This window comes from Nerophis ophidion, linkage group LG15 (genome assembly GCF_033978795.1).
Source record: "Nerophis ophidion isolate RoL-2023_Sa linkage group LG15, RoL_Noph_v1.0, whole genome shotgun sequence".
Lineage (NCBI taxonomy): Eukaryota > Metazoa > Chordata > Actinopteri > Syngnathiformes > Syngnathidae > Nerophis > Nerophis ophidion.
In genome coordinates, this window is record NC_084625.1 from 22,232,323 (window position 1) to 22,259,908 (window position 27,586).

Below are 27,586 nucleotides of genomic sequence, written 5' to 3' on the forward strand. Positions count from 1 at the left end.
AGAGGCTGAGTCACAAGCGCGGACACACGAGGCAGTCGTGGCAACTGTGGTGAGCGTATATTTGCTCTGTCAACACACACCTGCTGTGAAGGGATGTGGGGCTACACTCAAGCGCCGTCTCCACTCGCCCGGACTGTCCTCCAGGCTGACCTGCCTTCTTCTGGGAGCTCCCCCAAGTGTAGGGTTTCAACTTCCACAAAAAGCCTGCATGACTGGACACTTGACTAAGCAGGCGCTTGCCGATTGGCTGATGATTGAGCTGCAAGGCTTCTGTTAGCTATCCAATGGGGACAAAAATAAACAGCTACAAAAGTCTCGTCTCATCAGTCGTATGCTGAGCAGTGCACTAATTGATATACACACAAGGACATTGTTACGGTTTATGATATATTAACGTCAAACATAGTAAAACTAAATAAGTATTATCACCCGTTGGCATGCATATTACAGCTTTTTTTCCAATATCCAAAATTACAGGTAAAAAAAAAAAAAAAAAAAAAAAATTCCATTTTAAACCCTGATTTTTCCACCATTCTAGGTTGCTGTTCTATGTAAATGACACGGACCTAGCCCTGGACCATAACACTTTTTGCTGGATGATATATTGCCGATAAAACAATGTTATTGTCAGCATTATTTTAAGACCAATTTAAGCACTAATGCGCAAATACCCCATTCAAACGCAATACATTTACTTACAAACAAAAAAACACCAAAGAGTCACTGCAGAGAAACCATGAACACGACAAGAAGCCGTCAACGGGGCAATACACCTTTACCAGAGGTGGAACCGGACTTAAGAGTTAGAAGGAACTCAACAAAACAATATTAATAAGACACAAAGCAATGTTGACAATCTCCAGGAACAGATGATCAACGGTGTACAAAAAAATGCTGCAGATATTCAAGAACAGATTATCAAAGACAGACAATAATATTGTAAAGATATGATGGAATTTTGAAACTTCAGAGAAAAAAATGAAGATTCTCTGTGAAGACAAAGCATTAAAACGGGTGGTGGAGAAGCTGAAAGAGGAGAATGCAACATTGCGAATGACTTAGCAGCAAGTCAACAACCATTGGGACAACAGTAGTGTTGTGAAGAACATTAAAATGAAGATAGAAAGATTGCAGCGACCCCGTAAGGGATAAGCGGTAGAAAATGGATGGATAGAAACATTGTGGCAACAGTTGCAACTAAATTACACTGATTTGAAGAACTCCAGGGAGGAGACGGCTGCATTGAGACAACAGCTCTATGCCAGGCATTAAGATATCCCCAATCTGGGGAATATCAGTGTTTTGGAAAACATCAAATAGGAAATTGATCAGTTTAAACAAAAAAATGACATCATCATTGCAGGGCTAAGCATCAACCCTCGATCCAATGCAAGAGCAGTTGACAACAGAGGATAACCAGAGGAAATGGACGTCGCTTTAATGGAGCAACAAGTGATCAACTTTCTGCAATCAAAAGGAATTGATCTTTATATTAACACCATTTCACTGAATATAAGTGATACAAAAACGATTAATTGGAATAATAAACAATGTTGGATATAGAGAACATACAAACCCTTCATTCATTGAATCAAAAATATTGAAATACAACGATTTGGTGCATTTGAAAACAGCTAAAACGGTGTACAAAGCAAACTATAACCTGCTACCCAAGAATGTATGATTCGTCTCAACAAAAGAAGGGAAATATAACTTTAGAGGAAAATCTAATTTAAAACGTTTGTATCTGCGTACCAACACTTAAAACCTTCAGCATATCCGTATGTGGAATTAAATTCTGGAATTGATTGCGCAAAGAAATCTAACAGAGCAACAATATTCAAGAGACTGTTCAAAATACAACTGTTCATAAAGTACAAAGATCAATATTTATGATGAACATCTTCAACCTTTTTTTTTTTTTATATAATGATTTTTGCGATGAGGTGGCAACTTGTCCAGGGTGTACCCCGACTACCGCCCGAATGCAGCTGAGATAGGCTCTCGCACTCTCCGCGACCCCGAAAGGGACATGCGGTAGAAAATTAAGACCACCGCTGCTGCCCACTGCTCCCCTCGCCTCCCAGGGGGTGATCAAGGGTGATGGGTCAAATGCAGAGAATAATTTTGCCACACCTAGTGTGTGTGTGACAATCATTGGTACTTTTAACTTTAAAATGGATGGATGGATGAAAGGATGGATTACTTATGTATTTACAAACCCCGTTTCCATATAAGTTGGGAAATTGTGTTAGATGTAAATATAAACGGAATACAATGATTTGCAAATCATTTTCAACCCATATTCAGTTGAATATGCTACAAAGACAACATATTTGCTGTTCAAACTGATAAACACTTTTTTTTATCAAATAATCATTAACTTTAGAATTTGATGCCAGCAACACGTGACAAAGAAGTTGGGAAAGGTGGCAATAAATACTGATAAGGGACGGCGTGGCGCAGTGGGACAGTGGCCGTGCGCAAGGGTTGGAATTGGGGGTTAAATCACCAAAAATGATTCCCGGGCGCAGCACTGCTGCTACCCACTGCTCAAGGGTGATGGGTCAAATGCAGACAATAATTTAGCCACACCTAGTGTGTGTGTGACAATCATTGGTACTTTAACTTTTAACTGCATGAGCAAATAGTCAAACAGTTTAAGAACAATGTTTCTCAAAGTGCAATTGCAAGAAATTTAGGGAATTCAACATCTATCCATAATATCATCAAAAGGTTCAGAGAATCTGGAGAAAATAACTCCACGTAAGCGGCAAGGCCAGAAACCAACATTGAATGACCGTGACCTTCGGTCCCTCAGACGGCACTGTATCAAAAACCGACATCAATCTCTAAAGGATATCACCACATGGGCTCAGGAACACTTCAGAAAACCACTGTCACTAAATACAGTTCGTCGCTACATCTGCAAGTGCAAGTTAAAGCTCTACTATGCAAAGCGAAAACCATTTATCAACAACATCCAGAAACGCCGCCGGCTTCTCTGGGCCTGAGATCATCTAAGATGAACTGATGCAAAGTGGAAAAGTGTTTTGTGGTCTGACGAGTCCACATTTCAAATTGTTTTTGGAAATATTCGACATAGTGTCATCCGGACCAAAGGGGAAGCGAACCATCCAGACTGTTATTGACGCAAAGTTCAAAAGCCAGCTTCTGTGATGGTATGGGGGTGCATTAGTGCCCAAGGCATGGGTAACTTACACATCTGTGAAGGCACCATTAATGCTGAAAGGTACATACAGGTTTTGGAACAAAATATGCTGCCGTCTAAGCGCCGTCTTCTTCATGGACGCCCCTGCTTATTTCAGCACTTGTTACAACAACGTGGCGGGTACATTCCTGGCCCGCCTGCAGTCCAGACATGTCTCCCATCGAAAATGTGTGGCGCATTATGAAGCGTAAAATACATCAGCAGAGACCACGGACTGTTGAACGACTGAAGCTCTACATGAAACAAGAATGGGAAAGAATAGCACTTTCAAAGCTTCAACAATTAGTTTCCTCAGTTCCCAAACGTTTATTGAGTGTTATTAAAAGAAAAGTTGATGTAACACAGTGGTGAACATGCCCTTTCCTAACTACATTGGCACGTGTTGCAGCCATGAAATTCTAAGTTAATTATTATTTGCAAAAAAAAATAAAGTGTATGAGTTTGAACATCAAATACCTTGTCTTTGTGGTGCGTTCAATCGAATATGGGTTAAAAAAGGATTTGAAAATCATTGTATTCAGTTTATATTTACATCTAACACAATTTCCCAACTCATATGGAAATGGGGTTTGTGGTATTTATTTACTTACTTATGGTACATTATTTATCTATTCACTGTTCTGTTAAAAACAGGCAACAAGGAAATGGGATACAATTGCTATAATTAATAAATAAGCTCTGCTTCTTTCTACTCCTTTTTGGATGTGCTGTAATGAAACAACTGAAAATGTGTGATGCATAACATTGTCTCGTACGCATGTTTGAAAAAAACTGAAACTGAACTGAACTGCAATTAAAGATGCTATTTGCATCTCTCTTTGCAGCCCATTTAAGCCCTCGAAATAAACATCCCATTCTGAATTAGTTGATCAATATAGTATACCCAGAAATCTTTTTTATTTGCCTTAAATTAGGATACAATTTTTAAACAATTAACAATTTTATTTAATAAAACAAACATCATAGTAGGAATGCAAATGATGAATGTGTTTTGAAGTGGATGATTGATTTAAAAATTTAAAAAAGAAGAAATGTCAAGAAATTATATTTGGAAAAATGCCAAGAAGCCCTTTCAATGCAATAAAAATAGGCCGAGTCATTTAACATCTTGCACAGATTGTATTATATACCCTCACAGTTGTTTAAAATGGTTACATCAGATAACAAGTTCAGTATAAAATGTCAGGCAGCTGAAGAAGCTATTATTTATTGACTGTGGGAATGTCAGAAAATATGAGTTGTGGTCTGTTGTGAGAATTGCCATGGTTGTCCATCCTCGGCCAGCGTAGGTCATGTGAGGTGCCCGCATCACGAAGGTTGCTAATGTTAGCCAAGCTACCTCATGTGTGTTTAACGGGAAAACACTGAAATAAATGACTTATGTATGCCATTTAAGGCCTTAATGATTGTAAGGGAAGTGAAGTGAATTATATATTATACAGCGCTTTTCTCTCGTGACTCAAAGCGCTTTTACATAGTGAAACCCAATATCTAAGTTACATTTAAAACAGTGTGGGTGGCACTGGGAGCAGGTGGGTAAAGTGTCTTGCCCAAGGACACAACGGCAGTGACTAGGATGGCTGAAGCGAGGATCGAACCTGGCCGCTCTACCAACTGAGCTATACCGCCCCCTGTTGTAATTGATTGTAACCCATCAATAAACTGTAATTGGAAGGTCAAGAACTTTAAAATATCCTAAAAAAGTAAACTAGACTAAAAAAGAAAATTCCCTTAATCTCTAAGGAAAAATTTCAAGAAATACACATTGAAAATAAGCTTTTCCTGACGGGAGGTGGGGGTTTTTTGCCATCACTTTCCAACATATTTGGCATATCTGCTCGATCGTACATGTTGATGGGCTCATTTTGCTCACTTGTTTTAAGATGAAATATTTCCATACAGAGACATTTGGCTTTGCAATCATCCTTTTTCCTCATAATTGCCTCCCTGCTCGGCACTCAGCATCAAGGGTTGGAATTGGGGGTTAAACCACCAAAATGATTCCTGAGCGCAGCCACCGCTGCTGCTCACTGCTCTCCTCACCTCCCAGCCGGTGCAACGAGGGAATGGGTCAAATGCAGAGGGTAATTTCACCACACCAAGTGTGTGTGTGACTATCAATGGTACTTTAACTTTAATTGTTGTTAGCTTGCGGTGCTTCTCACAAGTAGCGACTTGTGAGTAGCGAAGCGCTCTCTCAGTGTGTTTCCTGAGTGTGTAAACAAGCGGTGCCACCGCCACTGACCAAGACAAAGACAAAGATTGTGGATGACTGACAAGATGGTTCACTCTATTCATTCAAATTCCCCTTTTTGAAGTTGTACCACAGCCGTAAAAGGGGCGGATGATGAAATAGGGGTGGTAAGTTGTACTTATTTCTCCTGCCCTATTGTGTTGAAAATATTTGTCACTGCACGATAAAAAGTAGGAAACATTCGGTACTGGGGTTGTATGGTATACTGGTATTAGTACAGTACCGCGATACTAATAAATCATATTCAGTACTATACCGCCTCTGAAAAGTACCAATGTATGACCCTGTAACAACTTGGTATCAGATTGATACTCCAATTTGTGGCATCATCAAAAACTAATGTAAAGTATCAAACAACAGAATAAGTGATTATTACATTTTAACAGAAGTGTAGGTAGAACGTGTTAAAAGAGAAAGTAAGCAGATATTAACAGCAAATGAACAAGTAGATTAATAATTCATTTTCTACCACTTGTCTTTAATATATTTGACAAAATAATAGAATGGAAAATGACGCAATATGTTACTGCATATGTCAGCAGCTAAATTAGGAGTCTATGTGTGCCTACTTACTAATAAAAGACAAGGTGCCTTGTATGTTCAGTATTTTATTCCGGGACAAACTTCCAATAATAAACATAGGTTTAACGTACCGTTAGATTTCTTTTTAAAATAAAGCCAATAATGCAATATTTTGTGGTACCCTTTATTTAGAAAAGTATCAAAAAGTATTGAAATAATTTTGGTGCCGGTACAAGTGTCAGAATGTTGGTGTCAGGACAACATTATTCGGTGCACATTAAAATTGGGAGAACGTGGTGCAAACATCCATTATGGTAAGGCAGTGTATCCGTCCACCTTCAGGTAGCATTTAATGGTTAAGCCTGAACACAAAGACAACATGCTCATATACTCATTACCTCAAGTCCTGAGGATTAGTGAAAGTCTCCCTCACACCCTTGGACAATGTGTGTCCCCTGAAAACACAACAGCGGTCAACATACAGCTAATATTTCACCAACGAGCAAACAGCTCTACACGGGGTGGGTCATCTGCGACGGCGTATTTTAGTGTCAACAAGCCTCCGTGTTTACACACAGCACCGCCGCTGGGTGTGAACATTGTGTAGATTGGGTGCAACTGAGAGCATTTCTTAGCTCTATGTGAAGTGACGTCGGGACAATGTGGTTTTGAGTGACGCAAATGTTACAAATGGGATCGCCTCAACCACAAAAATAAACAATTTCAACATTTTGTCTTAGCAGGTCGTCAACTTAAGTTATGCTACAATTACATAATCCAAGCATGTGTACACTGAGTACACACATTCTGTGTTTGTGGACATTTTGTTCTGTCGGTGCAGCCATATTTCAAAAAGTAGGTATTCAAAACAAAGCGCATCAATGTACTGTTTGGACAAGGTGGTGCTGTGCTCGTACTAATAGCGGTTACACAAAAGGTGTGGCGCCGTAGTGGTTTAACATCTGAAAGTCACTCTCTGGCTGAAGACAGTGGAGATAATATCGGATATGGCATTGGCTAGTAGCTTGGGAAACAGCTGATTCAGGCGTGTGTAAAGTTTCCCTCATGAATATCAGGACAAAATGCCAAGGAAAATAACTAACATGCTGGATGGCCTCCATACTGTGCTTTTTTGTTGTGATATGGCTAAAAACTATCACAATATAGCCGGTTTATATCGGTCTATACCAATGCTTATATTTTTGAAAATATATTGAATGTAAACATTTTTATTTAAAATGAAAAATGTCTTTGATTATAGTCCTTTCAGCTATCAAGAAGGAAATCTAAACACAACCGTGGAAAGCAATGTATAAAAAAAAAAAAATCTAAAATCACGAACAAAAAAAAAAATCCATTCATCCATTTTCTACCGCTGGTCCCTTTCGGACAAGCGGTAGAAAATGAATGAGGTTTGGAAATAAGCAAAATGCAAGAAATGCTTAGTAAAGTGTGACAAAAAGTACAAAGTAGGGTTGTCTGGGTGATATATCGATAACACGATATATTGCGGGTTTGTCTCTGTGCGATATATAAAAAGACTATATCGTGATATTCGAGTATACGTTTTCATGCAGTTCTTTTAGATAGTACTTTATTGATTCCTTCAGGAGAGTTCCTTCAGGAAAATTAGCTGCAGACATTACACTACAGGCTCTCGTTGCTCTATCTTGTCTCTCCTTCTCAGACAGCAAGCGCACCTTCTTACCTACATCACATACGTCACACGCCCTCGCGGAGCAGAGAGGAAGCAGTAGGGCTAGGCGATATGGCCTTTTTTATTATCTCGATATTGTTAGGCCATATCGCCATACACAATATATATCTCGATATTTTGCCTTAGCCTTGAATTAACACTTGATACATATACCGTATTTCCTTGAATTGCCGCCGGGGCGCTAATTAATTTAAAACCTATTCTCACTCCTGCGCTTACCAAAGGCATGCGGTAAAAGTAAGCATGCGCTAATTATTTTAAAACCTCTTCTCACTCCGGCGCTTACCAGAGGCATGCGGTAAATCTAGGCATGCGCTTATACATTTGAGTGTGATGTAAGGATACCATCATGAACAGCACATTTAATAAAAAAACATTAATGTACCGGAGCCTGTAAAGGACTGTATTTTACCTTGGGGGGATGCTCCAACTATTCACTATTTACCCAATAAATCTAGTCTAAGAGAGCGTGAGAGGAGACGGCTTATATAATTGAACAATTTACTATATACACCACATAAACATACAATAACCAGACAATAACACACACACTCATACACTCGTCCCCACTCACACGCTACCTACCCAACTCGCGCTGTCCACTTCCCTTGCAGCAATGTAGCCACGATAGCACACAACTAAACTCTTGAAAATGTTCCAAACTCACTCTCCAAATAGTAAACAGGGGAGAGGGTCTCTTTAACAAACTTAACTAATACGTGACTAAACCGGCCATTCGTGAAGTCACTGTGCAGCAAACAAACACACGTGCGAGCTGCGGTTAGCACACCCCTCTCATCTACTGGCAACGTGAGTGCTCAAACGTCCTAAACTTTAACAAGTGCACCTTATAAACTGTCACTTATAACACACTGAAAAAGAAAGCTTACTGTGGTTATTCCTCTGAACTGCAACTGTGGTGAACTATCTCCTGTGTAGTATTACCGACGCTACGTTTCTTGTTAATGCCGGAGCTCTTTTAACACTTTGTTTAACGTGCCGGCGGAAATTGAAACTGCCCATAACCATAGCAACCGGAAACCATAGCAACGGTTGAACAACTTAAAGAAACACATTTTACCTTTCCGAACGACACATATGTAATAGAAATAAATAATAATAATTAAACCCTTAACAGAAACAATATCCTATTTGTAGAACTAAAGGAACAATTACATAAATATACATACCTTCAGAACAGTTAATATGTAGCATAAAAAATGCAGATGGCCTTAAAATGCCACAACACTCAGTCATTGTATGTAAGTACCCAAAATAAAGACTCGACATAAATATAAATTCAATCGGATCAGGAACATTGGAGGAAACGGGATTAAAACCCCATGCTAACCGCCCATAGAAAATACATGGGTACGGCTAGTAGCTACTATTAGCAAGCAAATTCACTTACCAACTCGGCTTAATATCTTAACATCGCCACACTCTCTCATCGCAAGTCGGCCCTGATGGTCGGCACCTATAAGTTTACAATTAGTTGTAAAATGTCGGACGGTTGTTTTTACAATATCCAGGCAAACGACAACTTTAAAACATAACGGCTTCAGATGTCCCCAGGCGTAGCCACCGCACCTGGCAGCCATCTTGGAACGCTGGATTATATAGAGCGCGATAGGTTGCAGCGGGTCACGTGAGTGCCTGTGTTAAACTCGGGGGATTAAACGTGGAAACGGCGCAGGTAACATGAGGCTATGCCATGACAGGAAATATGGCTTATTTCCCACCCGTGTTACAGACTCGGGACGTGATGAGTTTGACCCGGCGGTAAACCGAGGCATGCACTAATTATTTTGCAAAACAAGTTTGACCCGGCAGTAAATCTAGGCATGCGCTAATTCTAAACATGCGCTAATTATTTTGCAAAACGAGGTTGACCCGGCGGTAACACGAGGCATGCGGAAAACATATGCCCGGCGGCAATTAAAGGAAATATGGTAGTCTAAAAATTCATTTTCTACCATTTGTCCTCAATAATTTTGACAAAATAATAGAAGGGAAAATGACTATATGTTACTGCATACATCATCAGCTAAATTAGGAGCCTTTGTTTGCCTACTTGCTAATATGCCTACTTGCTAATAAAAGACAAGTTATCTTGTATTTTATTTAAGGAAAAAAATTGCGAAAAGAAACATATGTTTAATGTACCGGAAGATTTTTTTGTTACAATAAAGCCAATAATGCAATTTTTTGGGGTCTCCCTTATTTACAAAAGAATCAAAATTTGGTACCGGTACAAAATATTGGTATCGGGATAACCCTAGTACAAAGTGTGAAAATGTAAACAGAGAAAGCTAAGAAGAACAATTTTCTGACGGTTTAGTGCCCTCTGTGCTCTAAAGAGGTAAGCGCTGCTAAGGTTGACCACATTGGTCTGACTATGGTCCGTTTTTAAAAAACAAAACAAAAAACTGCCGTACCGTAGGAGGTGACTTTCCTGTTTTATCGACAATTTCTTTGCGCTCTGCAGCACTCATTTTTACTTAATCTTCTCACTCCATTCAATGAATCAAACAAAAGACAAAAAGAAGGTGCAACCAATCCTGCTAGTTGATACTGTTACCTGATTGGTTGTTACTGTGTCACTCACTGATCAGTGATCACTTCATGCGTTATTTGGTTAACAGAGAGCGAGTGCCTTTGTTTGTGCAACCACCTTGTGCCGCAAAGTTTGCTTCCTTCCAACATAAAGTAAAAATGTAACGTTTTATCAAACACATTTTTTATTGATATCAAGTATGTGTCCATCCCGATATATTATGATACTGTTTTATTGTCCAGCCCAACTGAGTACCTCTGCTGCAATGTCAACCTAAGCACTGATGTAGCTATGCCGCAATTTCCAAGCCGTACCGTAACAAACTGGACCACTTGAGTGGAAATAAGGTTGCCGTACGAATCGCACCTCTCATGACTTGGCGCTTTGGCGTCAAAAGTGAGGCGTGCCGACTGGCAGTTTACATTTCACCCACAGCCTCTGGCATGGAACAAGGCAGGATTAAAATTTATTTCCATCTGTTAACCAATGACCTCCTTTCACTCTGAGGGTGGCATCCAATGGAACAAAGATAATTCGCCGGACTACACCAGAATGAGGTCATTATAAAAATCAGCTCGCCTGATCATTATTGTATTTAAGTTGCAAAAAGACAAAGCAACTTTCGAAAAAATCAATTGTGGATTATTCGTACATAAACACATCCAGAGCCAAACACAGATAGATTTGCTGACAAGAACATAGCCAGGGTTTAGTTATTAGGTTCAGAAATAAGTTAATAAACCTGCAAATGACAAAAGGGGCGCCCCCCATGGATTGTGCTCAAAATGCCTGAAAAGACATACATACAGGGTATACAAAGATCAAGCAATCTGGGGGGGACCACATTTTGCGTGAATAAGCGCATGTAAAATGTCAATAAATAACAGGGTGCTTGATATGAAATTTGCCCACAAACGCATTCCTAGCCTCTTCCTGCTCCGCCATTGATAAGAATATAATGACAAATTTCCCTAAACATTGTCAAGAGTCTAACCATGTAAGTACAGAAGTGCTGGGTTTGAATCCCGGCTGTGTAAAAATGTTTTTTGAATTTGTTATTTTGTACAAAAAAATGACTTCAAATTACATTGAACAGTAAGAAACACTTTTCCCTGTAAATGCAATTCTTACTTCCTGTCTTCAGAATGCAAGATAGTGCAAGATTCAATTAAAAATATCATAAAAAGTATAACATTTACGAATTACAAAAATAATACAAAGGAAAGCTGTGCAATTATTTATGTGCGACTGAAAATGAGACTTTCCAGTTTTATGAGGTCACTCATTAATTGTTTGTTCTAACGTCCTGCCAGCTGTTGAGGAGTCTGATGGCGGCGGACAGAAATTTAAAATTTGCCTTCGTACAAAACATGCATCGAATGAAACTCAAATGTTTCACAATAATAAAACATTGTGAACAGTTGTTATAGGGGAGGGAGGGCGGCGGCAAAATAAAACTGCTTAGGGCCGCAATTTAGCCAGTATACATACTATACAGGTTATCCTCAAAGCAGGGATGTAACAATATTACAATTTCATATCATAATTTTTGAGACAACAATCATCACAGTATTGTGCTCAAAAAGTAATTATACATACACAAACTAAAATATGTTAACCAACTTTTATTTTAACCAAATAAGAAACACACACATAAATAAAAACATTTTTGGCAGGAGATATATTATTTTTCTTTTATTATTGGAGTTTTTAAATATGTTTAGCTTCTTCTGTTTTGATTTGTATAGGTTTTAGAGTGTTTAATACTAAAGCAAAATGTCTGTTTGTAATGGGGAAAGATGTTGATGTGTTTTGGATTCATGTAAGTTTTTGAGCTACCTAACCATTAGCACGCAAGATGCTTCTCCAAAGAAATGAGCAGTATATCCAAGAGTTCTTCAAAGTAAGGTAATCAATCTTGGTTTCACAAGAATAGCATTGTGAAACAGTAATGCTAACGGGAATTATCAATAATATCGCAGTTTACAATTATAACCAAATTAATTACATCCTTACATTTGACGAATAGGCAATTCATTAGGTACCATTGCAAAGTCATTTTGCTTGATGGCAGGTATTTTTTTAACCAATCTTGCTCAAATTTTACACATTTTCTGTCAGTCCCATACAATTTATGTGCCAAAAATTGTGGCCATTTGCCTTAACACTCTAAAGTTACATACTTGGTTTTGTAGAGTAAATTGAGCTGTGTGAGAAATTTCCAAGTCAATCCAACTTATGATAGCTTTTGTTCAGAAAAATAATACCACAAACAGTACAGGAGAAGTGCACTTTTTGACAAATGTTCACCCTTTCGTGTACAACGGTTCAGGAGTAGAAGTGTATGAATGATTATGTAAGAACCACAAACAGTGAGTAGGCAAGCAGGTATTCAACAAACATGGCTCCAATGAAATTGATATATAAAAAATTATTAATTTCAAACTTGTTCTCAGTAGTTTTTCTTTAGAAAGTAAATTCACAGAAAACAGGTCTGGACTGCAGCCCCATTTCGATACTCCTAACATAAGTGAGTCCATTGTGCACGCTGCTTTTCCATGAAATTTGTATATATGTGGCTCTGTTTCTTATCTCAGCTCATCCGCTCTGCCTGGGGTTGTGATACTCAGGTTTCTGAGGTCATGGACGGTTGGGGGAGGGGTGGGGTAACAGGGGTCACATGGTGTTTAAAAACCTCTGAGTATGCAAGTAACCCCAGGGCTTCTTTGTCAGAAAAGAGCTATATGCTGTGGTTAAATAGATGCTAACAATATCCCAAGGGCCTGAGACGCAAACTGGAATGACCTCGCTAGAGCAGAAGTGAAATACCGTCTGTTCTGTTGAATATCTGTCACGAACCATTAGAAACAGCTGTTGTCTTATACATACAACATTTTATGGTGAAAATACAAGCTCTTGGTGGTTGTGTCAAACAAGATTCCTGTCGTTTTTCAATGCTAGTCAAGCGTACAGTGTCCGTTGCAGAATTCTCACACAGGTGCCGTTCAGCCTGAGTCAGAGACGACAGTTATTCTTATGATGGCATGCACACGCACGTAAATTCTTCAAAGAAAAGCTGTGCAGTTTCAAACAGAACACTCGTTTCGAAGTTACATGACCTCTTGCAGCACTCTGCCGTGCGGGACGGCACATTCCAGTAACTGTGTGCTAAGCCTCAACCGCGAGTAGATTCGGACCAGGCCTGTGTGCGTTTGGCACAGGCGGACGCATACACAAAAAGCACTAAATGGAATCTTGTTGAGAGTGTTTTACGAGATCGCCGTCCGCTCTGATGCACTCCAGCTGTGCTTGCTTTCTGAAGAGGTGAATTGGTCCCTGACCAAGGAGCAACCAATCTGCAACCTTTTCCCCTCCATGTTAAACTGGTATATAAAGTGCCATAAAGACACTTACAGTTGTGATCAAAATTATTCAACCCCCACACAATTTTGGTGTTTTAGCAAGTTGGAAATTTATTCCGTATTTTGTTTATAGTCAAATAAAGATGTGTCAAATAGACAAATGCAACTTAAATTGTAACACTGTATTTTACAAAATTCCAAAAAAGGACATTTTTCTTAATATCTCATTGACAGAATTATTCAACCCCTTAGTTACATGCATCTTTAGTACTTAGAAGAACACCCTTTGGCAGTAATTACATCCTTCTAACGTGATACATAACCGGACACAAGCTTCTTGCAACGATCTACAGGTATTTTAGCCCATTCCTCTTGGGCAAAGGCCTCCAGTTCATTCATATTCTTGGGCTTGCGTGCTGCAACTGCCTTCTTCAAGTCCCACCACAGGTTTTCTATAGGATTTAGGTCTGGCGACTGTGAAGGCCACTCCAGAGTCTTCCAGACCTTCTTCTGCAACTACTCTGATGTTGATTTGGAGGTATGCTTGGGATCGTTGTCCTGTTGGAAGGTCCGACGTCTCCCAAGCCTCAGCTTCGTCACTGACTTCATGATATTTGCAGCTAATATATCCTGGTAGGAAATAGAATTCATAATGCCTTGAACGCGCTGGAGATTCCCGGTACCTGAGGCGGATAAACAGCCCAAGAGCATGATTGACCCCACACCATGCTTAACAGTAGGAAAAGTGTTCTTCTCTTTGTATGCTTCATTTTTTCTCCAGCAGACATAACGTTGATTCAAAGGCCCAAAGAGTTCCAGTTTTGTCTCATCACTCCATAGTACAGTTTCCCAAAACCTTTGATGTTTGTCCAGATTATTTTTGGCATACTGGAGTCTATTTTTCTTGTGCCTGGTCATCAGAAGTGGGGTGCGCCTGGGAGTTCTGGCATGGAGGCCTTCATCTCGTAGTGCGCGCCTTATTGTGTGGGACGAAACCTGCGTTCCCCCCTCTGCAATGTCCTGTTGTAGTTCCTCAGCTGTTACCCGGGGGTTTTTCACCACTGTACGCTTGAAATACCGGACAGCAGTTGCACACAGCATCCTCTTTCTACCACGTCCAGGTAGTGTTTACACTGTGCCTTTACCTTTAAACTTGCGAGTTATGCTCCCAACTGTGTCTCTTGGAATGTGTAATGTCTTTGCTATTTTCTTATATCTATATCCTTTCTTATGAAGATAAATTACCTCCTCTCTTGACTTCTTTGACCACTCCCTGGACTTCACCATGTTGCAAATACACCATTGACCATCTACAAGAAGCTGAGCGTCACAGTCTTTTTCAATCAGTTTAATTGTTGCTCGTTATGGTTCTAATCACATCTACAGGTGTTTTTCGACACCTGATTGAAAAGACCATCCTTTCTTATGAAGATAAATTACCTCCTCTCTTGACTTCTTTGACCACTCCCTGGACTTCACCATGTTGCAAATACACCATTGACCTTCTACAAGAAGCTGAGCATCACAGTCTTTTTCAATCAGTTTAATTGTTGCTCGTTATGGTTCTAATCACATCTACAGGTGTTTTTCAACACCTGATTGAAAAGACCTTATTCATATTCTGTTCTTAAGATTTATGATCTTCAAGGGGTTGAATAATTTTGTCAATGAGATATTAAGAGAAATGACACTGTTTGGTTACAAAATATGTTGTAATTCAAGTTGCATTTGTCTATTTAATGCATCTTTATTTGATATGACTATAGACAAAATACGGAATAAATGTCCAACTTGCTAAAACACCAAAATTGTGTGGGGGTTGAATAATTTTGATCACAACTGTATGAGGGCTTTTATACCAGTGTTCTATAAATGCACTACAGTAAAAGGTGCAGGGGGAAGGGAGAGTTGCTTCATTTTCTCACTGGCTGTCTACTCTGCAAAGGAATTTCATTCATCCCCAGGCTCTAATTGCTTTCCTGGGTCATCTTATTCCCCCGCAATGCTAGTCTTCACCTCCCAAGAAAGGCTTGTTGACTATTTGGGGGTCGCAAATACACAAGAAAGGTAAATAAGCATGATTAACGGTGAGCTGCATTGACAGTTTGTCCAGTCACATTCACATGGCCGACTGCACTCGACACTGCAGCACAAAAACAGACTGGTCATGTGATAAGAGGGGCCCCCCTCGCAGAGACAAACATAGGGGCAAAGAAAGAGAGAGTGTCTGCGTCCGAATGAAGGCAGGATGTGAGGGCTCAGTCCCGTTTATTTACCAAATACTACACATCCCTGCTTGGTGACAAACACTACCGCAGACTCCAGGAAAGTCCGAAAAATTTCACTGACGTTGGCAGTGTGAGGGTTAAAAAGCTTTTGAGGACGGTTGTGAAACACTTGGCTTCTTCAGCATTCTTACCACATCCTGAACCAACGTCAATGCGAGGGCCCTGCGCAGACACAGCACCTTATCGCTGCAGTTAAAATCAACAAAAAAATGTTTTTCCCTCTTACAGCTGTGGCTTATCAAATAGCTGCACAGAAACATATATAGTGTGGATGCAACAAGCAGCACTATCTGCAGTGCTTACGCACAAGCTTATCGTTTGGTGTCTAAACATCCAAAATGAGGAAAGAGCTGATGATTTGGCTGGCGATGATATGCTGCTGATAGCAGATTGACGTTTGAACTGCAAACAGCTGGCTCTATTATCCGCCAATGCCACGTGACTTACATTAAAGTCCAGCTTCATCCTATCACTACTGTTCGTAACAAAAAATTTCTTAAAATGCGATTTTCAAAAGTAGTCAACCGTACCAAAAGCGTTTAAATTAGCGCTATCTTACCCGTACTGTCCATAACAAACCATCATTTCTACCTTTAACATCAAAAATATCCCAGAAGACTTACATCAACTTAATTCAAACAGGGTCGTTGGTAACATCCATCCAGCCATCCATCCATTCATTTCTACTTGGGTTAGAGCCCATCCAGCTGTACTCGGGCAGATGGCAGGGCACACACTGGACAAATCGCCACCTCATCACAGGGCCAACACAGACAAGACAACCATTAACACTCACAATTACACACTAAGGCCAATTTAGTGTTGCCAATCAGCACAGGTGCATGTATTTTATTGTAAATGTATTGTTTTTCTGTTACCAGAAGTCATAAAGGGTACCAAAAATGTCTTTTTGGGCTTACTCTGACAGCAACTTTTAAAATAGCATCATTTATCATGCTTCCATTGTCAAAAGTTGCAAAAGGTACTACCTTAACATTAACCCAAGATTAGCGTTACAATAAGATACTGTAATTTCTTTTGTTCGACCCCTGGTGATTAAAGCAGAGGGCATGGGTTTCATCAGGAACAGCATTTGGGGGTAAAAACAGAGTCCAAACCATTCATGCGATTGACTCATTGCAGGGGTGAAACAATTCCAAGAGTAATTCAAGTACCTTGATTATCTCTTGATTTTTCTCTGCCTCAAGGAATCACTTATTGGTAAAGCTAAAACCCCTATTAGTGTTAGCCATGCTAGCTAAAACTTAGCATGAGTGTACAAGACCAACTGGCCTTACTGATGTTCGCTAAGCTCATAGAATGTATGATGACAGTGATGTTTGTTTAAATACATCTTATAGCGATGTGACATCTTAAGTCTTAGAACGATTATTATCCCTAATCGTTAATTGGCAAACCAACGCTGCTTCCACTTTGAGAGTAAACCCCCTTTTTACAGTAAAATAAATCCATTACTTACGGTTTAAAGGTCAAAACGTAATTTCTAAATGAAAGCATGGTCTAGTGCAGGGGTCAGGAACCTTTTTGGCTGAGAGAGCCATGAAAGCCAAATATTTCAAAATGTATTTTCGTGAGAGCCATTGAATATTTTTTTAACACTGAATACAACTAAATGCCTGCATTTTTTAAGTAGGACCAACATTTTGAGTATAGTAAGTCTTTTATTTTTTTAAACAACATAGTTATTCTAAAGCTAACCAATAGTAAATATAATATTTCTTACCATTAATGCGACTTCTTGAACAGGTGCGATAGAAAACAGATGGTTGGATTAAAATGCATGAGAATGATTTATAATTTGAACGTTATTTTTAACCAGCGGAATTATTCATTACTTATCGTGTTAAGCAATGTCAGCTAAGATTTATCTGAGAGCCAGGTGCAGTCATCAAAAGAGCCACATTTGGCTCTAGAGCCATAGGTTCCCTACCCCTGCTCTAGTGTAATGACCGATTACTCGATTTACCGAAATAATTTTCAGAAGAGTATCTATTTATTCAAATAATTCATAGCTGCAGCCTTAATTCGCTGTGATGACCACTTTGATTGATTGAAACTTTTATTAGTAGTACAGTTCATATTCCGTACAACTGATCACTAAATGGTAACACCCGAATAAGTTTTTCAACTTGTTTAAGTTGGGTCCACGTTAATGAATTCATTGAATAGGAAAATGCAGAAAGTGAACAAAAACCCCTGACATTTTCTAAGTTCATATTTTTTTAAAGTTGTAAAGAGTACCCAATCCTCAATCCTTGTATTACTATTGGTAACATACGACTAATTTCTTGCGTTTCCATTCCATGAAGAAAACGTCCAATCCAGCGCCATCCTACCTCTACAGCTGGTAACTATTTTTCCATTGTCAAATGCCGTAAAGAGCACCAAAGTCCCCTCCTTTTCTGCACTGCTTTTGTTGCGGTATGGAACATGCTGGAAAGATATGGTTAGATTATAGAAGGCTGTGCCAAGTACACTACAGTGTGCGGATAACAACAAAGGGAGGATTGAAAGACAACTGTGTTTTGGATAATGCCAGCACACTATTTACGCAGCCATCGCCATCCCGCCTACACACCAAGTGGTGGAAAGACAGACCAGATCGGGGCTCTCAGTATTGAACAGTACCATGGATGAGCTGAAGTGAACCATATAGTGCTTGGCAGAAAGGCAGCTTTTGTGTTTTGTGAAAGCAAAGCCACAAGGTGATGAGGAGAATGTGTGTCTCTGAACGTGAAGACAAGATTGGAACCACATGATTCTTACGCCACGCCTGGTCCTAATAATCAAAGCACGATGCAAGGAGAAGAATCTACAGAGAAGATGACTTACACCAACATAAAAGCATTGTGAATCAATGAGGCCTTTTGTTTTGCAGCGCAACGCCTCCTCTTACACCCCATTATAAACATTCCACGACCACAAAGTGACATATTTCCCTGAGACTCGCTCGTGTCTTCAACTCGATTTTACCCCGTTTACAAAATGGATTGTCATCAGCGGAGGCACGAACATTGTGGTGTGGAGTGAAAAATTGTTAGAAAGAGGGGACTGTGTTTGTTTGTGAGAGTGAGAGCAGAACAAAACAGCAAAAAGAGAAAGGACAGAGACTCGGGCCATCTGTGAGTCTGGCTAAAAGCCAAACCTTTGCCCACAGCGCCTATCTATGCACATGCCTAACTGTCTTTGTGTGCCTCATGCCAGTCCACAAACAACAGGCCTGTGGAACCGCACATAAAAGCACAACCGCCACAAAGGACATGCACACACTCTTAAAAGTCGTAAAAACGCCTCGGCACAAAGGACTTGCGCACGTGTAATTGTGACGGATTGGCCTTTGCGTTTTTTGCCTTTTCATGCATATCACTTAATAACGAGAGTGGCCAGTGGACTAAAATTTACTTCTGGCCTCAATGAAGGATGTTTCCACCGTGCAGTTCATCCATGCATCCATCCATTTTCTACCGCTTATTCCCTTTCGGGGTCGCGGGGGGCGCTGGCGCCTATCTCAGCTACAATCGGGCGGAAGGCAGGGTACACCCTGGACAAGTCGCCACCTCATCGCAGGGCCCCGTGCAGTTCAGTTCCACCCAATCCGGTGTCCCAAATGGGATGGCGATAGCTGCGTCAGCTACACAAATAGCATGATGTCATACAACTGCGACACAGTGTAATTCACCCTTAACATAAAAGACGAATGGGTGCAGAGCACATTGCTTTAAACTACAAATGGCTTTGAAAACCATCATAAGCCAGTGAATATTTGGTATGTTGTCCATGCACGTGACCAGTCTGTCTGGCTGCGCACTAGTCAAACACTGAGGTGCAAAAAGAAAACCATAGTTTGCATATGTAAACCCTGAATCAGGCTTGCATTTACCTAGCAATTTCCCTTGTATAGGCCGCTACAACCGCTAATAAAAATTATATTCAGTGCTAAATTTTTAGCAACAAAAAATAGCAGCACAAGAGTACCTAGATGAATGCAGCACATGAGTATTGCATGTTTACATCATCTGTATTTTTTTCTCAAACAAATGAAGCTTTTTTTGGTTTGTCTTGCACAGATTAATTGACAGCTGAACGTGCCATTATACAAAATGCACAGTTCAAAGCGCCATAATATGCAAGCAAACTTTATGGACTATCTTGGGAACCATTTACAATTAAAACTGTACCCCATAGGCCTTTACCATTTTTTTCCACATAATAGTGAATTAAATTCGCGGTGCCCTCTATAAGCGGTCCGTATGACTTGGAAGACATTTAGCTTGCATGTAATATCTAATTACTTGACAAATAGGCAATGACTTATGGACAATGTGATAGGTGCACCTGCAAAGATTCTTTGCTTGATTGCAGCACTCTTTTTCAAGCAATATTTGTTAAATTTAACACCGCTATATTCATGTCAGTACACTACAGGAGTTGTCTGAATTTTTATGGTGAACGGGTTAAACACCCCTAAGTTACAGCAGGTGCGTTTGTAGCGAGCATTGAGCTGTGGGAGAAATTTCAAGTCAATCTGATATTGTATGTTTGGTCAAACATTGGAGTATTTGTCAGAAAAATAATAGCACAGGCAAAACGGTGCGACTGCATGTTTTGACATATTATCACCCTTTTATGTGCAGCAGTTCAGCAGAAGAGTTGGTTTACCCATACTGTAAATGTCTTCTGAGGGCATTGAATCAATCGCACCTGAAATGATCAGATTGCCTTAAAAGACGTTGTGACAAGACTGAACGGTTTTCCTATCTAGAATGAATATTGTCATTCATCCAAGCCAATCACTTTACATGCAATAATTGTATTGATAATAAGCTCTAATCGTGGGATTTCAAAAGGGTTACAGTTTATTCCTTTGGCTGTATAAACAAAACTAAGGACCATTGATAGCCTGAAACAGGGCTATTGAACTGACGGCCCGGGGGCCAAATCCGACCCAGGGATGACGCCTTACCAGCCCACAGGGTTAAGCTCAAAACTTGGGAGACAAATATTTTTTCAGCAGATTCCTAAAAACACTACAGTGCTCCTGTTTAGAGGAACTTGGAGCATAAAAACACATTGCCAGATCCTTGCATTGACACTTTAACCTGGCTAGCAAACATACAACACTGGGGTACAAACTAGTGATTTACATAACTGAAGCATAACACAAAGCATACCTTTAAGTCCTCTCCTTTTTGGCAGTTTTCGTTAATGTGATTTATAAAACTAAGGTGTTCCTGTAGCTTGTTTACTTCAGATGCAGTCAATAGTCATTTGTCCAACTTCTCTAGTTACACTTGTGGTGTTCCTCAAGATTACATTTTAGGTCCTCTCTTTTTTATCATTTGGGCTATTCAACTGGTGGATTCTTAGAACGCTCTCATAACTTTTGTCAAAAATGAATACACCAAAATCAAATGTCTACTGTGGAGAATGTGGTTCTCCAGAATATACGCAATAAAACTGACAATAATAAGTCCGGCCTTTCGGTCCACAGCTTTCTGGAAATGTGAACCCTTAAACAATTTTGTTTTACATCCCTGACCCAGAGTATGGTTTTGTCTTAAAAAAACATTGCCATGAAAGTTTGCCAGTTTAAAAAAAGAATACACAAGGTTAGCTATGTAGGGCAGGGTCACACACAAGGCACCGATGGACGGCAAAGAGGGTGCTTTCGGGGTCATACGATGACTTCATGCTTACGTTGAAAGGCAAGCAATGCAACATTCTCTTCTTGAGGGGAAGCCAAGGGAAGTGACCTGAACGGACTGCTGTTGCTTTTGTGCAACCACAGAGGGGGTTAAGAAAACAGACCGTACCAAAGGCCTAACAGCATGCTGGAAATGTTCTGCACTCTACCAATGGAAAAGAAACATCTTGTGATGAGCATAGCTGCTGTGTACATGTTGTACTTTACCTATAAATAATTTTGAGTCAGTTGAAGCATGTAATTTCTGCCAACGTGACATGGGATGTTGGCGGAGGGAACAGTGCGGCGTTTTACTGCAAACCCAAAGTAGTACAAGTGGTGTTGTGACGCGAGCTCGAGGTGACTATCTGTAGATAACATGCACATCTTTTGGTGGCGTGTGGTCAAAGGCTAAAAAGATAAGACAAATGTGAGAGCCTTGCAGGTGTTTGTTGGGCCTGGGGATCTGACAACCACCTGCAAGATTCCTATGGACCTATTTGGTGAAGGGGTGCTTTGAAAAAAAGCCACATGAATGATGGGACAAAAGGGTGTTCTGCATTTGTTTACCTGGGACAGCTGTCTTGGATCAGGGGCCCCAAAGAGAGAGGAGCTGGAGCTGAAACTGATGGCTCCTCTCCGGCTAAGGACATGCTTGGGAACCGGCCTGTCTAGAGGCAACACTGGCAGCTGATAGCATACTTCCATTGAATAGTCTCGATAAAAAAAGCAGATAGCAAAAATACTTGTAAAGCTGTAGAAAAAAAAAAATATTTCAATATCTGCAATCGAAGTGAAAATTGTTCATTGTGGGCGTCTCAGAAGTTGCAAAAAATGAATCGTTTTCATTTATCTCCACCGTTGGACCTCCATGATGGGGGGCAATGAAGAATAAAGGTGAAGAATCATGCTGCTGCTCCTTCTGCGGAGGATCCTCTCCTTCTCGTTCTGCTCAAATGCAGGCCCGCGGACAACGAGACCTTCTTGCCATTTTCAGGGGCTTTATGGAGACGCTTCCTCATGTTTTTTTTTTTTCAAAGCAGAACTAAACGTCCGCTGCTTTGCCTTCGGCTCAACATATTCAAAAAAGACAACAAAAGGATACTTTTAAAAACAAAAAACACAACAACAAAGCGCTTCAACGTATCACATCGACATATTGACGCCAAAAGCGATCTTAACTCCGGGATGGGAGAGCTCGTCAGTCTCGGCGTGGGGGCTTTTTCTCCCCCCACTCTCTGTCCGTTGTCTCTCCTTCCCCGGCCTTGACGAATTATCTACAATATTCAGTTTTTTTAGGCCGTATTTCTCCAAAAATTGCAAGAGGTGAAGCCAAACCTCGGTGGAAGACAAAACAAGGGGGGAACCCCGATGGTTCCTTTAGCTCATTCTCCACGTTTCCGGTGCCTTGTTTTGGCCACGCCACAACTGCCTATTCCAAAAAAATAAAGGTATCTTAAAAACTTGTCGCTTTTCTCGAATTCGCTCTAACTACTCCCCAAAACGACATTAACGGTAGCCAAGCGTACGCTTTAAAAAGCACCACCTGCCAGAGATGGTGCTGTTGGGGAGCAAAAAAAAGACAACAACACGCCTTTATCAGGAGTGGACCAATAGGAGAGAGGCGGCGTTTGTTACCTCATTGTCGATTGGACACTGGCCCTCAAAGGAGATAAACAGGCTAATTTGATTGGTTTAACACCAGGGTGATCCCCAAGACCTATGTGAGTCGCGGTTTGCAAGCGGTGTGTACTTTCTCAAGGGTATTCCTCCACAACCGGGCTTGCCCTGCAGCGGTCCACACACATCGTTGCCTGTGATTACCTTCCTCGGATGACTCATACTCCTTGGGAGCTCAGCGGGAAATACAGAAGCTACGCTTGCAAGTGACTCAAGAAGACATATGGCACATAAAACAAGCTGCCTCCTTTACTCATTTTCGAGTCAGCATGTCTTCTTTGGCGTTTGTCTAGCATGGCACCAACATGCTGAGAAACTGATTGATTGTATTTTCTTTTTTTAAGTTTGATAAAGTGCAGCTGAGCACAAGACTGAGTGCTGACTAGATCACATTTCCAAGATAAACACAGCATTAAAGGCCTACTGAAATTAGATTTTCTTATTTAAACGGGGATAGCAGGTCCATTCTATGTGTCATACTTGATCATTTCGCGATATTGCCATATTTTTGCTGAAAGGATTTAGTAGAGAACATCGACGATAAAGTTCGCAACTTTTGGTCGCTAATAAAAAAGCCCTGCCTTTACCGGAAGTCGCAGACGATGACTTCACCCGTTGATGGGTCCTCACATCCTCACATTGTTTTTAATGGGAGCCTCCAACAAAAAGAGCTATTCGGACCGAGAAAACGACAATTTCCCCATTAATTTGAGCGAGGATGAAAGATTCGTGTTTGAGGATATTGATAGCGACAAACTAGAGAAAATAAAAAATAAAAACAAGTAAAAAAAAAAACGCAATTGCATTGGGACGGATTCAGATGTTTTTAGATACATTTACTAGGATCATTCTGGGAAATCCCCTATCTTTCTATTGTGTTGCTACTGTTTTAGTGAGTTTAATATTACCTGATAGTAGGAAGGGTGTATCCACGGGTGTGTTGACGCCAGTGTCTGATGGAAGTCGACGGCAGCTGTACGGACGGCACAAGCTCAGCTGATCTCCGGTAAGTGGCGACTTTTTACCACAATTTTCTCACCGAAAACTGCTGGTTGACAAGTGGTCGGGATCCATGTTCGCTTGACCGCTCTGATCCATAGTAAAGTTTCACCTCCGGGAATTTTAAACAAGGAATCACAGTGTGTTTTTGTGGGTAAAGGCTAAAGCTTCCCAACTCCATCTTTCTGCTGTGACTTCTCCAATAGTAATTTAACAAATTGCAAAAGATTCAGCAACACAGATCTCCAAAAACTGTGTAATTATGCGGTTAAAGCAGACGACTTTTAGCTGTGTGTGTGCGCAGCGCTAATATTTCCTAACAGTCCGTGACGTCACGCGTACACGTCAGCATTCTGCGACGTTCTCAACAGGACATTTCGCGGGAAATTTAAAATTGCAATTTAGTTAACTAAAAAGGCCGTATTGGCATGTGTTGCAATGTTAATATTTCATCATTGATATATAAACTATCAGACTGCGTGGTCGGTAGTAGTGGGTTTCAGTAGGCCTTTAATAGACCATTTTAATGAGAGGGGGAATGGGGGGTACATGTGCACAATGGATGTGTCATGTTAACAACCAGGCTCTGAATTACACTCCCCTCCCAATGTTCATGTTTCTGAATGTAGTCCCCCACTATCATACCCAGATAAGGACGAAACCACACTAATTCTAGGACCGTATAGGCAACAGAAAGAGTAATAGAATATCTAATTAAAGGTGAGTCATGCAGTGATTCCATTAAAAACATTGCAGTGGTCCCTCATCGCCACGTCATATATTGCGGCTTCACCACATCGCTATTCTTTCTAAGCATGTTCTACAACATTTTTGGCCTTATCTTTTCAAGCATAAAAGTGGCTAAATGAACCACAAACATCAATACTACAGTAGTAGTGGCTACTGGAAAAGACCAAACCAAAGAGAGCGTGCTGTTCAGTATCGTGGCCACTGATTGGCTAAGCCTCAGGCAGCAATGTTACATTGGATATAAAGGCTATAATGTTATTTCCAAATGCATTTCATATCGTTGGATTTTTTTTAGATGGATTTAAACAGGGTTTTTTTTTTAATGCTTTAACTATGAGTATCCCTAGTTCAGCTGGAAAAGGCTCCAGCCCCCCTGCGACCCTGATTGGCCCAAGCGGTAGAACATGAATGGATAGATGGAACAATACACATATTTGATTTATAATTCCGACTTCGCAGAAATTTCTTTACTGCTGTGAAATCCCTTCCCTCCTGTTCAAAGACAACTAGAATGTTGACTGTTTTATGACACCAAGGGGAGCACCTTCCAAGCTTATCGACAAAACACACACCTATGGACTGCTACCACACAGATATGCAGACATACCCCAAGAACGCCATCCCACGCCTTTGCCACTTATCCTTCCGCGATATGATAGTATACGAAGCAGCGCCCCCATGGCTGCAGCTTCGGGCCGAATGCCCCCCATTGCAAGTCTTAAGTATTTGTGTCGGAAATATGTGCTCATTCGTGCTTATTGTTCCTAAAGTTTTTTTTTGCTGGTCTCAAACTGAGTGCCACACCTTATAGAGGTTTAGTTTGAGGGTGACTTTTTTTCTCCTCTCCCTCACCCCATGTTTACATTTTGTTCCTATCAGTTTACGGTGCACCACTAGTTGGTGACTCATCAGTCATCTTGTTCTGTCTACCCCTGTGACTGCATATTGTCTGTTCTTGGGCAGGTTGTACTGAAAACTAATACTGGGGTTAAATCACCAAAAATGATTCCCGGGCGCGGCACCGCTGCTGCCCACTGCTCTCCTCACCTCTCAGGGGGAGATCAAGGGTGATGGGTCAAATGCAGAGAATAATTTCGCCACACCTAGTGTGTTTGACAATCATTGGTACTTTAACTTTAACTTTAATTTGTACTTTTTAAGTACACTGCCAATGAATCCATTATTATTATTATTATTATTATTATTATTATTATTATTACTCTCTTCTATTAATGTCCCAAAGCAATTAACAGCAATAAATGAGGGATGACTGTATAGGCTCAATCATATGTGCATCCCAGAATTAATTTGAAACACACATTAAAACATCTACAAGAATAAAGGAGGCATGTACATTGATTTGTGTACAGGCAGTTTTTTATGTTTTTTGTTTATATTTGTACAATAAAGTCATACACATTTAATGTTTATATTGTATTAGGGCTGTCAGAAATAACGTTCTATCTCATCCGATTAATCCCAAAAAATGATTGCATTAATATGTGCATGTTTGCAGATTAATCACGCAATTTATTTTGACCATACATGCTCCCAGTGATGGGCAAGATACTTAGAAAATGTAATAAGCTAAGCTACAAGTTACTCTCGATTAAATGTAGCTAAGCTGCAGGGGAAGCTGTCCCTCTGGGAATAGTAGCAAGCTACACTACAAACTACATGGCATCAAAGCTACATTTAACGGCATTAATATCTGTGGGTCCACATGTATAATATCTGAGAGTGTACAAATGGATCAAATAAGGGTCCATTAAAATAACTATATTTCATTTACTACCTCTATCTGTCCTTTCACCCCACTGTATGTTTTTATTTTATTTTAGTTTGCCTTTTCTTTGGCCCACCTCTATAATGTTATTCTTTTTTTTCTACCTACAGTGAAAAAAAACAGCTTCTATTTGTTTTTTTAATTGTTTTTTTTTTGGAACAGTTGATAATTGTTTACGCGCAGTAAAACTTTTAATGAACTCAACTCACCTTAATGTGTGTTCTTAAATTTGTGTTGGACGTCTTAGATGAAGAGAACAGTTATGATTTTGGTTTACAGAGTGAACAACTAAAAATTAAGGTTTTGGGCAATATTACATGTGTCTAAATATGGCCAAGGACCCGAATTTTTGTGAGTCTCCTGGACGTCATCTTCATTATTAAAGGAAAAATAGAATCTTCTGGAGATAATCCCTCTGACATTTCCAAGTATGTTTCTTTTTAGTTTTATTTTTGAGTCGTCAGCTTGAAGCGTCCCTTTGTCCCAGACTCCCTCGTGGTCATGTGACATGAGTGTTACGATTTTGCTTACTAGTTTCGATGACATGCCTTATCTTGCCTCTGACTGGCCAGTAAGAAATGTTTTACCCTAAACATAGCCAACCAATCATCATGGATTTTCTCCATATGTACGGATGTTCTCATTCATTCAGGTCATTGTATTTTCTCCATTTTTTGGGGGCCTGGATTTGCAGTCCATTTTCTCTCTTTGTAGGTTGTAGCTTTGATGTAAGCT

At 40.2% G+C, this 27,586-nt stretch overlaps 1 protein-coding gene across 3 annotated transcripts in view; it reads right to left on the bottom strand.

The window, feature by feature from the left end:
• The window catches only part of pde7a (phosphodiesterase 7A), a 54,461-nt gene extending 31,252 nt beyond the window's left edge, over window positions 1-23,209 (bottom strand). For 2 of the 3 annotated variants that reach the window (XM_061921818.1, XM_061921816.1), the window contains exon 1: window positions 22,207-23,208. In XM_061921818.1, the coding sequence (XP_061777802.1) occupies window positions 22,207-22,344 (138 nt within the window). In that variant the 5' untranslated portion in view covers window positions 22,345-23,208. Of the gene's footprint in view, window positions 1-22,206 lie in introns of all 3 variants that reach the window. The other variant, XM_061921817.1, reaches the window with a different exon arrangement.
• Between the last annotated feature and the right edge of the window lie 4,377 nt (window positions 23,210-27,586).